This window comes from Littorina saxatilis, linkage group LG3 (genome assembly GCF_037325665.1).
Source record: "Littorina saxatilis isolate snail1 linkage group LG3, US_GU_Lsax_2.0, whole genome shotgun sequence".
Lineage (NCBI taxonomy): Eukaryota > Metazoa > Mollusca > Gastropoda > Littorinimorpha > Littorinidae > Littorina > Littorina saxatilis.
This window is the reverse complement of record NC_090247.1, coordinates 43,895,720-43,913,918: the sequence shown is the minus strand read 5'-3', so window position 1 is coordinate 43,913,918 and position 18,199 is coordinate 43,895,720. Positions and strand designations below refer to the sequence as shown.

The window sequence follows — 18,199 nt, the reverse complement described above, 5'->3', positions numbered from 1 at the left end:
GCCAGCCATAAGACTCCCGAAACCAGAGTTCTCAGGGAAAAAACAGGCAGTTAACTTCCTAGCCAAATCAAGAGCCTACCTGAGTTTGGCCAGAAACCCAGAGCGCGTCTGTCCCTGTCTGAAGACAGAGTCCAACGCGGAGAAAAACGGACAACCGCCCTAGACAAAGTTGCCTTTTGTAGCCGGGCGACTGTAAGGAAACCCGACCCAACGGACGTCATCCGGACTCGCCTCATACTAAGATGAGGAAGAAGAGAGGAAAGGCCCAAGACTGAAGTCACAGGAACCGAACCTTAACTAAACCTCTGCCCGAAGGAGAAGAGTAGCCAAAACCTGAGAGAGAGGAGGAAAGCCACAAAGAACTACTCCTCAAACATCCATTGTCCAAGACAATGCCCCCTCAGGAAAACCTGAATGTTACTTCCGAGGCCAACTCAAGTGAACCTTAAGTTTGGACGAAACACCAGAACGCGTCTGATCACTAGAGAAAGACAGAGTCCGACTCGATGAAAGACAACAAGGACCAAAGTCCGAACGTTTGTGGCCAAACAGGGGTAACCTGAAGCCAGAGAACCCCACAAGCCACAAGAAACGGGAAGGCAACAACCACCATCGCCGCAACGTGGAATGGCTGTTGCCCGGCCAAGGCTGCCTATTGGCTGCCAGCTTAGCTTAACCAGAGGAATGAGCATGCTTCTGCTAAGCATGTTTCTGAGTATGCTAGCCCTACCTTCCTTCAACCTTTGTAAAGCAGTCAGAGACCTGGTGATCTCTACTCGACTGAATCTCTACTGCAGGCAAAGTTTAAGCGACTCTCTTTGACTGTTCAGGGAACTGAGAACGCGAAAGAAACGAGTCCCTCCGACACCCGCCGTACGAGCGTAGAGAAGGAAGGGCAGCCTCATCTGCTCCATGCTCACCCTAGCAAGGGCTGGCCAACAGAGTAGAGAAAGGAGGCAAGTTCCAAAGGCTGAATAAGCAAGAAGGAACAAAAGGTGAAGCCCGTGTAGCCGAAGCCAGCCAAGGCTGAGCATGTTCCGGAACTGAACCATAGTAGAAACAGCGGCAGAACCAAAACACTAGAGATACCACCTTCGGGAGGAGATGGCCTAGCCAAAACCTGCAAACCGTGGTACCTACAAAAGGTGACCAAGGAACCGGAAGTAGAAAAAAAACATCCTATCTTCACGGAACGGAAGTCCGACATCGACAACAAAGTCAACCAACAAGGAAGCCACCAATGTCGATGCACCCAAGGGAAATCCTGAGCCGAAGCTTGAGCTGCGACGGAAATCCAGAACGTGTTCGATTGCTGACTAAAGACTGAGAACCAGAATAGCTCAGCTACGAACGCAAACCGAAGTCACAGTTGCTGGTGGTAAACTGATGAATGAGATGACCGGAAACCGGAAAACCATCCAACCGGAAAAAGACCTGACTTATCCCCCTACTGACGGTCGTGAATAGGGGAAACGTCCAGGGCCACCCGAACTGACTAGGCAGTAAACGCAACACCCAACAGGTAAAGTGAAGACTGCCCCGGCTGAGGCTAAAAGCCTAAATGCCCGTAGGCCAGCCGCTGTTCCTCACCCACCGACCTCCGAAGGAGTGTCAGGAAGAGGAGAAGTGTATCCGAACAGAGCCGGAAATGCAGCAGACAAAACCGCAAAAAACGGAAGCGAAAGATGCATAGAGTAGACTGAGGCCGGAAGCCCGAACGCCCGTAGGCCAGTCCTCTGTCAACTCCAGTCAAAACCGCAACGTGTACTTGAAATGGAGGACTTATGCTTCCAGTAAAACCGGAAACACCACGCCGACAACGGCTGCCGCACTGGTGAAACACAAATGCCCACGACGGAACAAGAGTGAGACAGACCAGAAGAGGACTGGGGCCGGAACCCGAACGCCCGTAGGCCAGTCCTCGATCAACCCCAGACAAGCCACTACGTGCGCTTGTGATGGAGAACCTATGCTTCCAGACAGGAAGTGTAGGAGGCCGAAGCCCCGCCCGGGAAAACCTTCGACGTGACCTCTGCCGCAGCTTAGAGGACAGCGTTAAGCCTTTTTCCCAATAACCAGCACGTGTGGAATCGCTGACGACAGACTGAATGTCCGACACAACCGGCGAAAAAACCGAAGTCCACGTACTGGTGGAAGGCCGGTGAAACGGCATAACCGGAAAACCGGAAATCCGTCCCCCCCGACGTCGTCCTAACTCATGCCTCGACCAGGCTAAGAGAGAGAAGACGGCAAGTCTGCAGCCGCAGGCACCGGAACGGCAGTCGACGCGACAACCGAAGGTTGAAACGCTGACTACATCGGCCAGAGCTGAGACACCACCTGCCCGAAGGGCTGGCGTTGCTCCTCAGCTACCGACATCCGGGAGGAAGTGGAAGCGAAAGGAGCAGTAAATCCGGGTGGAGCCGGAAAGCACCAGACGAGACCGCGAAAAGCGGAAGCGCCGAATGCGAGGACGGAGGCCGGAAGCCCGAATGCCCTAAAAGGCAACGTCCGGTCAACCCCGGAAACGACCACAGCGGGTGCGTACGTCAGAGGACCTATGCTTCCAGCGAGTGCCGGAAGCGCAGCGCCAGAAACGGCTACCGCCATTGCTCCGCCACACAATGGTCTTCGAGGAAGCCAGGGTGTGACTGAACAGAGGACGAATGCCCGGGGGGCAACGTCCGGTCAACCCCGGAAACGACCACAGCGGGTGCGTACGTCAGAGGACCTATGCTTCCAGCGAGTGCCGGAAGCGCAGCGCCGGAAACGGCTACCGCCACTGCTCCGCCACACAATGGTCTTCGAGGAAACCAGGGTGCGACTGAACAGAGGACGAATGCCCGGGGGGCAACGTCCGGTCAACCCCGGAAACGACCACAGCGGGTGCGCACATCGGGGGACCTGGTCAACCCCGGAAACGACCACAGCGGGTGCGTACATCGGGGGACCTATGCTTCCGGCGAGTGCCGGAAGCGCAGCAGTCGGAAACGGCTAGACAACTCCGGAAACGACCCCAGCGGGTGCGTACGTCGGAGAAGTAGCCGGAACCAACTGCCGCCATTGCTCAGCCACACAATGGTCTTCAGTGAAGCCAGGGTGCGACTGAACAGGGGTTTGCGGGTCGTGAACCCGCCGAAAAGAGCTGTGTCCCAGCAGGGACTGTCCGACGGCCTCACGAGGGCCTGTGGACCAGCTCGACTTACTTGAATCGCCAACCACAGCGGTAGAAGACGAAGAAGCAAAACATCCGCCCTAGACAACGTCTCGGCCGGAAGCGTCAAAGAAGCCAACAAGGTGACGTCGCCCACAGACAGCGGGACCAACGGAAGACGCAGGCTTGGAACGCGAAAATTTCTTCACAAAGATAAAGCAGACACCTGCAACACCTGATCTGCTAACGGCAGAGAAGGCGAGGAGAAGAAACAGGACGTACAACAGTATATGACTGCCCCACAAAGTGTTTGTTCGAGGCAGAAAGAGTAACGAACAAAACATAACAAACATGTTAAATCCGAAACCACGACCAGTCCTACGGACTGGTAGATACCTGCTAAAGCCTAGCCAAGTAAACCACTGTCAGCAACGCTGATACACAAAATGGCGGCCAAGCGATAAGTTACTGGACAAAATTTAGAAGTCCAAAACGGACGAAAATTAAGCAATAACAAAAATTCCTGTCAAAGTAATGACGAAATATGAAATGGCTTACCAACTAACAAAGCAGAAGGCAAAAACGCAGGTAAAGTAAGGAGAACCTCACCATAACATAGGCCTAGCCACATAAATAAGCTGTCAGGAAAGCTGAGCAACCGAAAGTGGCGGCCACAAGATAAGTTACTGAAACGCATTTAGGAGTCCAAACGGACAAAAAGTCAGCAACTATAGATAAATTCCTGTCAAACCAAAGACAAGAAGGAACAAGCTTACCAACTAAACAAAGCAGCAAGCAAGTAAGAAGGTAAAATTACGTTTACCTCCAAAATACATCGGCCTAGCCACAAAAATCTGTCAACTCATGCTGACAACAAAAATGGCGGCCAACAGTAGTCACTGAAATATCACAGGTCCAAACACGGACGAAAATCAGCAACTACAACAAATTTCCTGTCAAAATAATGACCAAAATGGAAAGAGCTCACCAACTACGAAGCAGGAGGCAAGATAGACGGTAACGTGGCCGGTGGGTGTCAAAACAACACCAAACAGCGCAGCCACAGGGGAGCCCAAAAATCAACAACCTGCTCCCTCGAAAGCTGTAAGGTCGAATGCTATGAACCACGTGTTCAGTAGCAGTAGTGACAAGGCATGCACGATGGGAGGTAACTCCCCGGGTGTATGGTCATTACCATGGCTACGTTTACACTTTTTGTGGTTGGGGTTGCTTCCCTTAGACGGTTAGCCTTTTCAGAACCTAGCATCTCCGATTGTGTCAATGCTACATGTGATTCGGAGTAGGAATATGTAATTTAATACGTTTTTACTACTAAAGGAGTGATAATTTTATGTGTACGCCCTCGAGAAACCTCGATCATTTTCTGAAAATGCACGTTGATAAGTACCGTTTTATGATAAAGTTATACCCTCCATTCATTTATATACACAAACTAATGTCTCATTTATTATTTGTAGAGCTAAATATGTCAGTTGGGATCATGTTAAAAATCGCAGTGTTTTTCGCAAAATCGTACTTAACAACCCCCAGTAAAAAAATTCTAAAAAAAAAGTTAATACGTCGACCCCCTTTTTTCTTTGCACAGATGTGTCCATATTGCTTAAAGGAACCTGTGCACAAAATGTGTAATGTTTCTTTCACGCGATTTGAACACACAAGTAACCCCTTAAGAGAAATTTTTACCTGAGGTATCAAAAAAACAAGAAAGGAACATTTAATTGTGACAAAACAAAACGTTATGGTCACTGATCTTCGACCCAGCGGTCTTTTAAGTGGATATACAGACGAACACTTATAATATAGAAAATAAACTTATCCGAAAAATTGTCCAAAGCTTGTTCGGAAGACACAAGCGAGACATGTTTTTGACACAAGAGACATGACACAAGAGACATGACACAAGAGAGATGTTTTTTGATTTCTTACCTGAGGTCTTCAAACTCCTGTGTGAGCTGGTGCTTGGCGATGAAGTATGATGCGTCTCCCAGCAGCGTCTCCTGCAGCCAGTCACACAGCCAGTTGATCTGACACCCGCTCAGCAGGCCAGGGAACCGGCTGAAAAGCACAGCTCACAGTCACTAACATGGAATGTGTCATGAAACAGACAGCTGACGCCCATTTCACTGTTCAAGGAATTAAGTCAACAGGTGTCAAAGCAAATAATGTTTAACACATCTGAACTAACGCTAAGCTGCAGTTGTAGAAATAAGGAATTACCATACTCATATAAACATTTAGGGACATCCTTACCAGCCCTTCTCATCGTTCATGGCCTTTCGGACCTGTGTTATTGGTTTGCTAATAGTCCAGATGTCGTCAGCGGTTTTTCTTCTTCTCTCTATTTTAAATGTTAGGATATCTCAAGAGAATATGCTATATTCCCCATATAGAAGACAGTATCAGCATTATCATAACTAAAACTTAAAATGGTATCCAGCTGTGGAGAATAAAGCACGTTCAATATCAGCATTGCGCCTCCTTACTTGTAAGCATCACGCAGCAGGTCGTTGGACGGCTGCAGACAGAGGATGAGGTGCAGGTTGCTCTTGACGCGGGACACAAAGAACTTCATGGGGTCCATGGCGGAACTGGGGAACTCCCGCTTCATGGCAGGGTGGATGGCCTGGAATGGCAAGAAGTATTCAAGTTTTTAAGATGCGTTTGAAATATGTTAACTGATTGCATTTCAACTGTCTGTCCATAAAGTATGTCAAAGCTGAACTAAAGCCTTGAAAAGCAACATTTTACAAGTTATCAAAATGTCCAAAACACATAGACAGACTCACAGAACTGTTAATTCAGATGACCGAGAAGATGATATTGTGGCAGGCAGGATATTTTGACTTGTAACTTCATTTGTTTGTGTCCTTTATAAGAATAATCTTTTCATGTGCCTGTGCAGGAATCAGTTGCCTGCTTATTATTTGTTAAAATATGCTTTATTTGAAGTGCCTATTCTTTATATGGCAAGTTTTCATTGGCTTATGAAAACTGCACTCTCATTGGCTGTTTTGTCGCCAATGTTGGCTTGGAAGAATACTTTTTGTAGTGTGAGCTAAGTTCACTGCATTTTTGGTGTGCTGTGACTGGCAGTGTCACTGCAATGTAAGCTGTTACCACCTACTAAGAAGTCAACCTGTCTGTACAAGACTCCTTTTGCTGTTAGTATTGGTTATACCCTGGCCAGACTGAGAAGTGAAAAACCCTCATAACTACAACTACAGTAGTTTTGGGGTATGCGATATTTATTATTGCGGTGTGACATTCTTTATTTAGGAATGGAGTTCATGTTAAACTATTCTCAGCATGTCAGATTCACATGTTGATGGTGTAAACTGTTTGCATTGTATACATATAATATTTACGTGTATGCCGTTGTGTTTTATATATGATTTCTCAGTGAAGCAATGTTGCTGAACTAAATGGAATATGATGTATATGTATACTTGTGAGAGCCGTAATTTGTTTTAATGTTAATGTGAATCAAATGTGGTAAACTAGTTAATTATTGATTAAATGACATATTCTTACCGCAATTCTCATAAATGCATTGACTCCGATCTCACATGCTAGATGTCGAAAAACAACTCAAATTACCTGCCCTTGTAAGGGTGGTAACCAAGCTAAAAAAACAGACGCCATAGCCGTTGCTATGACCTGCCCATACTTGGTTACCCATAATACCCCGCGGGCGCCGGCATCCGGAATAATCATTCTCGACTTTCGACGACGCATGTAGGACGTGCGGAATTCGACTGCTCACTCGGCCTTCGCTAGCCCTCTGTCTTTGAGACTATACGGGCTTGTGGGGGCCTTTACCTGTTCGCCATTCATTTGGTGAGGTCTTTCCTTCTTAATTGATTGAATTGTTGTTAGCTGTTTGTTTTTACAGCCACTTCAGAAATTCATTTTTCTGGTGGGTAACTGTTTTTCGGCCATTTAGCTTTTTCAAGATGGCCGATAGCAAGCAGAAACTTAGTGCGAGGCAGGAAGAGAATAAGGCTTCTAGCCCTATTAAGAAACCTCTGTGCGGGTCGACGACCCTTTGAGTAGTACTTCTTTTGTAGTAGCTATTCCGGCGGATAAGGTTTCGTTTTTCTCCCCAGCCCGCATCACCTCTCAAGGAGAATCAGTCAGTGTCTTCCACCTTGGGTGGGCTTAACGATGAAATATGTGTTTTTATTTTTCAGCAGTTTGAGTCACGATCGCCGGTTCCCGCTCTCCCGCCCACCGTGGGGAACACTTCCTCGCTGGCTAGAAGGGGCCCTTCGGCCTAGGCGACGTCTACCGACGTACTCCTTAATTGGTAGCCCTCCTACTTCAGCTTTGCACCGTGGACTGGCTCTGGTAGTACTGGGTTGTTCGCAAGCACCCTCTCCCTTTGGGGTGGGTGAGCGGTGAAGCTACAGGACGTCAGCAGGTGGACGGGTGGGGTCGGCCGTTTATGGTTGCGTCTCTCACCCCGTCTTTCCCCCCTCCGGGCGTCTATACTGCTACGACGAGCCACCCCCCTCCCCACTTGGGGCGCGGTGTGGCTCAAACCAGTCAGACTGGTTCTCTGCACTGGGGCGCTACTCTCGCACAGCAGGCGGGGTATGGTGGGCCTGGCTTGACTTTGTCTCGTACCCCCGCTCACCCTCCGTCTTGGCAGGGCGCTGTGTCAGCTACCCACCCCTCTCCCCCTTGGGTTGGCAGGCAGGGACTGATCACGCTTTCCCCTCTCACTCGGGTCAGTGGGATCAACAGGAGTTTCAGTGCGCTGACTCCCCCGTCTCCCCGCCAGTGTGTTTTGACACAGCTGCTGGTGGGGATTCGGACTGCTTGGCGGAGGAGGGAGAATGCGTAGCGCTGCCTACTGCTTTTAGGCTTGCTATGCACAAAGCGGCTGCTGTCTCAGCTGAATATTTCCTGGAAGGGGGGCGGATTCAGAGCGCGGTGTCCTCCTCCAGGTTTGGTTCCGTCACAGAACATGTCGGTGGCTGGAATCCGATTGGATCGCTCAGGGGGTTCCCCTAGCATTGCCCCCTCCGGACTTAGACCTCTTCACGGATGCGTACGGAATCGGCAATCACAGGCTCGGGGCTGTGGATGCAGACACAACTCCTTTGGCATATAAATCGCCTGGAGTTAGGAGCAGTAGCTCTTAGTCTACTAGCTTTTCTTTCTGGCCATCAGCAGGCATGTCTTCATTATTTTATTTACATGTGTTTCAGGTGTTTTTTTCATGCGATTTTTATGGTGAATAAAAAAGCGAAGTCGATCTACAACACCGCCTTGTCTGAGTGCGAGACGGCTACAATATGACCATGCGATCAAAGACAAAAACACACACAAACATTATCAAAAACTACACACAGACAACCAGACCAGACTGTCTTACCTGTAGCAATCCATCCATCTCATCATTGGAGAAGAGGTGTGGGTACTCCCCACTGATCAGCAGGCTGTTGATGGCATCCAGGTACACAGGATCGCTCAAGTCCTGTGACTGCAACACAACACACAATATAAACACACACTCGTCACACAATCCTATCACAATAACATCTCATTTACTTTATTGAACATGGAGACAATACGAGGCATAAGATCACGAAATTGTAAAGCATGCACCACACACACACTCCCTCCCCCTCATCCAGGCGGCAGTGAACAGTGGGCTTCGATGAACATATTTTCAAAGACAAAGGCATCATATTGAGCAGGAAATGTTTTAACAAGCACATTTTTTTTACTATGATGCCATAATCATCACAACATGCACATCAGAGCTCTTCTTTTGCCGTGTTTCATTATCGCAGGGGTTCCACCTTGTCAGTTGTTTCCGTACATTGTCTATTCATGTATGTGCAAGTTAGTCGGTGTGTGCATTTGTGATTCCCTGATAACTCTAACCACTTCTCTCCCCTGTAATTTTTCTTTGACTACAGTTCCTTCCCTTTATGTTTCCCTCAATCTTTTAATCCATTTTCTGGTTCTGTGCTGTTTTGCTTTTTGTTTCCCTCTGTATTTGTTTGTTTGTACGTCCTAAAGAAGCCTCCATAGGCGAACATTTTGATATGTTTTTATGTGTGCTGTCCTGGCATTGGCGAGTACAGATTTCTTTTGTTTTTCAACTTTGTCTTTTGACAGTAAGGTTCCCACTGCAAAGACTCACAGTGAAGATGAGGGTGATGATCTTGCCCTCGGAGCCGGAGAGTCTAATGGCAGAGCGCAGGCCGTCGAAGAAGTTGCTCTGCTTGCTGGTGTCCACCTTGTGGATGGGGATGTCGGCCACGTGCAGCGCCAGGCGACACAGACGTGACAGGTGGCTGCCCACCGCGCCGATCAATAGCATGTTGCCGCTGTACAAAAGACATTTTGTTAAAACCTACCAATGATGCACAGCAACAAAGACACAATCAAACAAAACACAATGCATGATCACCCACTGTGACAGAAGGGGTGTGACACAAAGAGAGCGTTCCTATACCGGGTGATGGCAAGCATCTCTCTTGCGCCGTGGAGTGTCAGTGCCCTTTTTTTGTAATACGTACAGTGGAAACCCCTAATTTAAGACTCCCTCCATTTGAAGACCCTGTTTTCTCAGATTGTCTTTTCCTAACCACTGCAAATTTACCCCTATATCAAGACTCTCTCCTTTTAAGACCGGCTTTTCTCAGATTTTTGGAGGTCTTAAAATGGTGTGTTCCACTGTATTTCATTCCCAAGTTTTTCTGATGTCAAGTTCCTCTGTGTAAAGATCCGCAGAATATCAAACTTTTCCCAAATGCCTTCATGATGAAGGCGGAGCCACAGACAGTGACATGCCCGAAGCATGATGTTAGCTTAGCTCCCCCATTGCAGGAATGATTATCGCAGGGTCACACCAGGTGGTAGAACTTGACCCCATCATCCTGGCTAGCCTTAAGTGTAGCTATTTAGAATTTTTTGGAATTTTCAGCGTAGCAAATAGTGTTTAAGCATAGCATTTTCTAAACTTTATTCCCACATCCGCATTTACGCCATCTTGCACAAAAACAGACATTTCTAATCAAGTTTTATGAGAATGCAGGAACATAAAATGCCCACGAGAGTATCTCCAGTGCCACTTTTAAGTGAAGACAATGTTTTATGACCCATTTTGTCAATCGTACACGGAGTGGGAAACAGAAATGAGTACAGGACTCAGTCAGTCAGTCAATATGAGGCTTATATCGCGCGTATTCCGTGGGTACAGTTCTAAGCGCAGGGATTTAAAAAATGTATGCAATTTATATCGCGCACATATTCAAGGCACAGGGATTTATTTATGCCGTGTGAGATGGATTTTTTTTTTACACAATACATCACGCATTCACATCGGCCAGCAGATCGCAGCCATTTCGGCGCATATCCTACTTTTCACGGCCTATTATTCCAAGTCACACGGGTATTTTGGTGGACATTTTTATCTATGCCTATACAATTTTGCCAGGAAAGACCCTTTTGTCAATCGTGGGATCTTTAACGTGCACACCCCAATGTAGTGTACACGATCTTTAGCTTGGCGTAGCATTTGCTCTTAAAACGTAGCATGCTACGCTGAAAGCCGTATCCGTTGGCAGCTGAGAGTGCACGTACCCGTGGTGGAAGCTGAGGATGCGGTGCATTCTGACCACATGGGCGATGGTGAAGTCCGACAGCATGATGTCCAGGTGCACGTTGCCAAACTCCTCGTTATAGCGCGTCAGGTGAGCGCTCAGACAAGTGTGCAGGTCGCTCAAGCTTTCCACTGGCTGCAGTAACACCTGAGAAGAAAAGTTTTTTGTTATAAGGTTATAACTCACAGACTGACACAAAGATTATGAGACAAGGTAGAAAGAGACATTTACACACTCATTTACAAATGCGCATGCACCCACCCACACAAACACACACATTCATATACTCACACATATACACACACACGCATGCACACACACACACACACACACACACCACACACACACACACACACACACACACACACACACTCCAAACTAAATGCCAACCTGAGTACTTCTATCTTTTTTGCAGTCGATAAACAATCCAAATGAACAATATCCACTAACATAACAGCAGCACACATGCAGGAAGAAACCAGTACCTTGATTTGTTTGGTTCCATGCGTGGTGACCGGCCTCGTGTAGATGCGTGTGTCGATGGGGAAGGTGACGAAATAGTCAGGTATTTTCTCCTCCAGCTTGGACCAGTGCTGAAACATCAGACAAGAAATACAATCAGAAAATGCAATGCCATAACCACCCTACCCTCCTCCCGCCATCATTGAATATTAACCAAACACACACAGGAATCACTGTCATTTTCATTGATATCACCATTGATGGTCTCACGAACATTATCACACTGTCACTCTAAATTCCTTCAGTGTTGTTTGGTCCAACCTCAATACACCAGACAGCAAAATATGTGAGACACTCATGCCAGTTGCTATGCGTTTTATTTAATCATGTAAACTGAAAGAAAGTAAAGCAAGTACAGTGGAACCCCCCCCCTTTTAGGGACCCCCCCCCCTTTTAGGCCCCCCCCCCCCCCCTGAAGAAAACTTTAAGACTTCTTCCCTTTTAAGACCCTGTTTTATAAGACTTTCTGTTCATAACCTGTGTAAATTTACCTCCGTTTTAAGACCTGATTTTCTCAGATTTGTGGAGGTGTTAAAAGGGGGGTACCACTGTACAAACCAAACAGCAGCAACAATAAAACACACACACAAAAACAACTCAACAACAAAACAACATCACGGTATCATGGCCTCACCTGCACAAGGGCCTGCTCCAGTTTGTCGTCAAACCAGAGGAGGTCGGTGGAGCGACTGATCCTGTCACGCATGATGCGCGATACCTCGTGTCTCCACAGCGCCACCACCGTCCCCTCGTCAGCCTTGCTCTCGTCTGCCAGACGTCGCAGGCACTGTGCATTGAGAGAGAAAACATTAGGGTCTTACAGTGATACCTGTCATGAAAGGACACCCACGTCGCAGGCACTGTGCATGGAGAGAGAAAACATTAGGGTTTTACAGTGATACCTGTCATGAAAGGACACCCTTGGGACCAGCCAAACAAGTGTCCCTATCATGCAGATGTCCTTCTATCACAGTACTAGGAAAATCCTACTCTACCATCACACATTTTCTGCACAATACTTTGAGCATGTCCTTGACAGTTGTTCCAATGAGTGGGCCTTTATGTATCAGATCATTGTTCACCCCACTGTTAAGACAGCCATACCCAGTTCTCAACCATCTTATGAGTGGACTTTTAAATGTAAAACCCTTTTCTATCCATCCATTTGGGCAGCCATATCCAATCTTAGGGGTGTTCATCCACTGACCTGGAAACACTTGCTGATGTCCTTGAGGGTAAAGAGGTAGTGGTAACGACCCGGCATGGGGGTCGGTCGCAGCACGCTCTGAGCTGCCGTCAGCATGTCACATGACATGTTCACCAGGGCGTTGTGAAGGTCAAGGTCAAGGCCAGGCGACTCCTGCTGGGTCATGTTGGCCTGAACGAGAATGTGTACAGACACACGATATAGTCCTGTTCAAATTATACAAATTATGAAAATTTACCAAGATTTCGTAAAGACGTCAACAATAACCACAGTTTGTCCAGATATGATTAAAAATAAAAAGCATACATAGATGCCTAATACAGATCTAATTATAAACATTATGACTTTAAAGGATGAGCAATAAAAAGCTGTTATTACTTTGGCATCTCTTAAAATAACTGACAATCACAAGTGAGACAACTCTTCCAAGTGGTCTATGTACAATTAATAAGAAAGCCAAATTGCGCGCAGGATTATCAAGTGACTGACTCAATGGTTAAAGTTACCTTTTTTCCGGGGAGATCAGAGGTTATTTGGTCATTTCTGTCAAGCCTAAGGGGAACGCTTATCAAAGATATGAAGTTACGTTGCTTTCCTGACTACTTACCTCCAGGATACCATTAACAACAGTCTTCAGGGACTCATCATGGGCAGGGGGCAAGCTGAACACTGCAAAGTGACGCTGAAACATGCACCAACAATTACGTTCAGTGTTCTGCCAGGAAAGCTCCACACTATCAAGTAAAACTTGAACACACTATCATACTATCATTTTAATTTGTGATGCTGTGGAACACACACATGGATTCATGCACTCGCATGCAAGCATGTATGAAATCTCTCTCTCTCAAACACACACACACACACACACACACACACACACATAACTACACTAACACACACACATACACTAACACACACACTCACATACACACTCACATACACACATGGACAGATGCATACACTATCAGATGCATACACTATCAGGTGCATACACTATCATTAATTGTTCTGTCATGCAACTGAGATGAGAGACACGTGCTCATTTATGTGAAATCAGTGGAGACAAGGCAGATGAGACACAGTTCACACAATTAACATACAAGCAAAAAACAACAGAGTCAATGCATAGTGTTGCTGCAGTAGGCCACCGAAGTGACAATTATTTATTAAATTCTGTAATTATTTTACCTTATTAAATTCTGTAATTATTTTACCTTACTTATGTTTTTCAAGAATAGATAGTTAATTGCCCAACCTGTTAATTAATTTAGTTTGGGATTCTCATGGAATCCAACAATTGAATTTCATTATAAAATCTAGAGAGTCCATAAAGCTTTTGGGGCTGTTCCGCCAAATTATTTATTAAATTCTGTAATTATTTTACCTTATTAAATTCTGTAATTATTTTACCTTACCTATGTTTTTCAAGAATAGATAGTTAATTGCCCAACCTGTTAATTAATTTAGTTTGGGATTCTCATGGAATCCAACAATTGAATTTCATTATAAAATCTAGAGAGTCCATAAAGCTTTTGGGGCTGTTCCGCCATAACGCTGACAATTGAAACGTTCGTTTGATATTATATTTAGATGTATGTTTATGCCAGTTGCCACAGTCGCCGGCTGCTCAGCCCAAAAACCGCTCAGGGCGAAAGGGAAGTAGTCTGGACCTAGTGCAACTGTGGACTATAGCCTAAGTTTCGGTTCCAGACCAATCAATAATGGTACTGCACCGAAGCTCAAACGGTGGTGCCAGCACACCCTGGCAGCATGCAGAATAAAAATTGTCAGAATCGAAAGTGAATAGGAGCCAATAAGGGCATGTAATGTAATAAACCATGGACAGAATTATGGCATGGACAACCCATCGTTAGAGGCTAACTCATTCCAGTGACAGGAACTAAAAGTACAAGCAAATTTACTAACATATTCAGCAAGGTGACAACAATAATAGCTTGCAATATAATGACACCATGACAAGGATAAGAATGAAAAATTTCTAAAGTAAATTTTGATTTAATTAATATACTTACCCGAATCACATTAGCATTGAGTCACATGAGATGCTTAGCACTGAAAAACGCTTACCTATCTAAGGGAAGCAACCCCATCACCAAAACGAAAGCGAAAGTAGCTTAGGTAATGAGCAGTCACACTGGGAGTTACCTCCCATATTGGTGTGCACACGTCACTTCCCACAACTCCACGTGTCTACCTACCCTCATACGGCTTTTACACAAACATCAAAACCATACGCGGGGCAGGCGGGAGGGAATCCAATATGTGATTCGGGTAAGTATATTAATTAAATCAAAATTTACTTTAGAAATTTTTCATTAAATTTCATATTCTTACTCCGAATCACATTAGCAGATAATCATCAAGAAGGCGGTGGGAAAGAAAAATCTAACTCACTCTAAAAACCTTGCCAGGAAGTAGCCCCATGCCAACAAGGCAGGGAGGGCTCGGTGGAAAGAAAATTCTAACTCACACTAATCCTTAGCCAGGAACTGGCACGCTGCCAACAAATCAGGAAGGGATCGGAGAAACAAACCTGATTGACAGCCAAGGAGTCTCTAATCAAAACTAGCCAAAGGAAAACCTCAGAGGGCTAGTAAGCTGTGCCCAAACCTTCGATCAATCCCACGGACAAAAAAGAGAAAAGGCACAGAGAGAGACCAAAGCTCTGGATTAAATGAACCCGAGCTAAGTAGAGGGGGAAAGACAATCTGCCACCCCCCCCCCCTTTCTTCTTCTAGGAAGGAAAGTTCAACCCAACAAGAAGCGTGGACAAAGAGAGGCAGCTCAAAAAGAAGGGCGACCAATCACCACGTAAAGGAAAGAGAGAGACGTCCGAGTACCAGGTACCCGAGTCCAACTCGATGACGAAAACTCACAAAGAGCGTCAGCGTACATAAGTTCCAAGAACAAAAGAGTACGCAATTCAGTCTGCTTGTAGGAAAATCGAAAGAGAATCCAAACCCCAGACTGAAAGCGAGACTGATAAGCATCAAAAAACCGTGGCGCCAAGCAGTCGAGGAAATTCCCGAGAAAAAATTCTCCGGAAAAGCTGGAAGATACGTTCGTAGCCAAGTCGAGAGAAAGCTGAAACTTGGACGAACCAACCAGAAAATGTCTGTCCGTCTTTGAGAGACGGAAGGCCAGGCAAAAGGCAAAACCCTTTAGCCATTGTTGCCTGTGGTAGAAAGGTGACCGTAAAAGGAAACCCAACCCAACGGCAGTCGCTCTAACTCTCCTCATTTTAGAATGAGGATGAAGAAAGCGTCGGGTCCACAGACATAGGCACCCGAAAAAGCGAAGTCAAGCAGCTAAACGCTGCCGAACAACGCACAGACTAAGGCTAAGAGCCACAGAGCCCGTAACCCAGACGCCATTCCAAAATACCCGCTGAACACCGGCAAAGGAATGACTCAAAGGTTTCGGAATATTAGTTAGCCCTCTGCCGAGAGGAGAGGACTAATCAAAAAACTGAGAGAGAAGGTCAGCCACAAAGGATGATCCTTCGAACTGATATTGCCGAAGACAATGCCCCCTCAGAAAATCTGTATGTCACCTCCGAGGACGACTTAAGTGAAACTTAAGTTTGGACGAAACATCAGAACCAGTCCTTGCTCGAGAAAGGCAGAGCCTGACCCAGCGAAAGACCAACACCGGCCGCATAAGTCAGTCATTGTTCCTAAAGCGCCGACGTAATCATGACGTCAGTAAGAGAACAACTCTCCGGCTAACCGGAAATGTGACCGGAACAGCAAATTGTGGCTGAAACGACTGTCACCCTGACCGCCAGAAGCCAGCATACCCGAAGGTCAGCCCGAAACCCACCGGAAGAGATCCCAGAAGATGCTCAAGCCGGTGGACTTAACTCGCTGTGTGAACATCGCTAAAGAGCGAAATCAAATCCCGTCGACACCCAAACGCGTGAGCGAGGTGAAGAGAGGATAAAAGCACCTGATCTTCGTTCACCCTAGGAAAGGTTGAACAAAGAATGAAGACGACATCATCGTATTGATCTACACCAAGTGTAAACAAATCAATATAATCCGTCCTGGACCGAAAAATATGATGAAGGTCTCCTAAAGATGCCAGATCTAACACGGACGTCCCATCTCCTCCTAAGAGAGAAGGATGCGTCTTGAAACAGCCACAACCGAGTCTCTCATAACTGGAAACCAGTAGAGGGAGCCAAATCCGGGTCCCCAGACAAGGCGACCGCGGAGAAGCAGAGGACGAGTGTCAGACGAAGCCCAAGTAGCCAAAATAAGCTAAGGCTAAAACTGTTCCGTAACTTGTCTTGAGGGACAGGAAAAAGGAACAGAAACGGCAGGGGTACCACTTCAGGTATGGGATGAAATAGCCCAAGAACCTGTAAAAAATGGTATGCCACAGAAGAGGAATCTCCAAACCGAAGTAGGAAAAACTCCCTCTTCCCAACCAAACGGAAGTTGTCATCGCCGTACAGGCACCCAAAGAGTGTGCCAAAACAGCTGACGTCCTTCCGGAAAACAAGTCTGTTCGCTAGCCTCAGACCCACAGTCGGGGTGGACAAGCAGGCGACAAAGACCAAGGTCACAGACCAGTGGCATAAAAAACGATGCACGAGTAACCCGGAAACCGGAAACTCGCGTACCGGAGTATCACTTTGACTTATACTCTGACTGGAGTGAGAGTAAAGAAAGCCAAGTGAAGAAAGCCCGAAGGCTTATACCGTGAGGGCCCAGAGGCGGAAGGAAACACGCAATAACCGGAGACCGGAGCCCGTGTCTCTGGAAAACACCTGCTCATCCCTTGACTCAGAGGAAAAGGGTCAGAGGAGAGGCCATCCAACCACCGTGTCTGGAAAAGCGGAAGTCACAACACCCTCGGGGTGAAGCAAAAACTGCCCCGGCTGAAGCACAGAGTGCGACAATGCCGACCGCTGTTGCTCTCTCTCTGGCTGTAAGAAGCCAGAAAAAGAGACAGCGTATCCAGCCAAAGCCAGAAAAGCAGCCCCTGAAACCACAGAATGCGGAAACGAGGACTGAATAGACTGAGGCCGAAGCCATAAAAGACCGGAGGCCAGTCGGCGGTACCGTACAGCACTTCCCCGTCGCCTTAGCGTACGCGTGCCGTAGGACCCCCTAATCCGGTGAGGACCGGAAAAAAAAACAACGCAGCCGTCGCAACCGCAAAAGCGGAAATGAAGGCTGCATAGACTGAGGCCAGAAGCCATCAAGCCCGGAGGCCAGTCTGCAGTCCATCCCATCACCGGTGCAGAGAGAACGCATGAGGGAGGACCTATACTTCCGACCAAAACCGAAAATGCAGCGGCCGTAAACGGCAGCCACATCCAGTCCATCCCGTCACCGTTGTCCGAGCGAACGCATGAGAGAGGACCTATGCTTCCGATAAAACCGGAAACGCAGTGGCCGTAAACGGCTGCCGCTACTGTTCTGTATAGACCGTGACCACGGTGGGTAAGACGAAAGTATCAGAACAGGGGTTATGCTTCCGGTTGAGAACCGGAAACGCAGGAGCCATAAACGGCTGCCGTTACTGTTCTGTATAGTCCGTGACCACGGTGGGTAAGACAGAAGTATCAGAACAGCGGTTATGCTTCCGGTTGAAAACCGGAAACGCAGTAGCCGTAAACGGCTGCCGCTACCGTTCTGT

The 18,199-nt window shown here is 47.0% G+C and overlaps 1 protein-coding gene across 9 annotated transcripts in view; it reads right to left on the bottom strand.

The window, feature by feature from the left end:
• Nucleotides 1-18,199, bottom strand: part of LOC138962452 (uncharacterized) — a 172,530-nt gene that overhangs the window by 58,323 nt on the left and 96,008 nt on the right. For all 9 annotated transcript variants that reach the window (XM_070334266.1, XM_070334269.1, XM_070334272.1 and 6 more), the window contains 9 exons: nt 13,134-13,208; nt 12,527-12,697; nt 11,954-12,106; nt 11,283-11,390; nt 10,778-10,944; nt 9,333-9,519; nt 8,556-8,663; nt 5,659-5,798; nt 5,102-5,230 (listed from right to left, as the gene is read on the bottom strand). In XM_070334266.1, the coding sequence (XP_070190367.1) occupies nt 5,102-5,230; nt 5,659-5,798; nt 8,556-8,663; nt 9,333-9,519; nt 10,778-10,944; nt 11,283-11,390; nt 11,954-12,106; nt 12,527-12,697; nt 13,134-13,208 (1,238 nt within the window). The remainder of the gene's footprint in view (nt 1-5,101; nt 5,231-5,658; nt 5,799-8,555; nt 8,664-9,332; nt 9,520-10,777; nt 10,945-11,282; nt 11,391-11,953; nt 12,107-12,526; nt 12,698-13,133; nt 13,209-18,199) is intronic.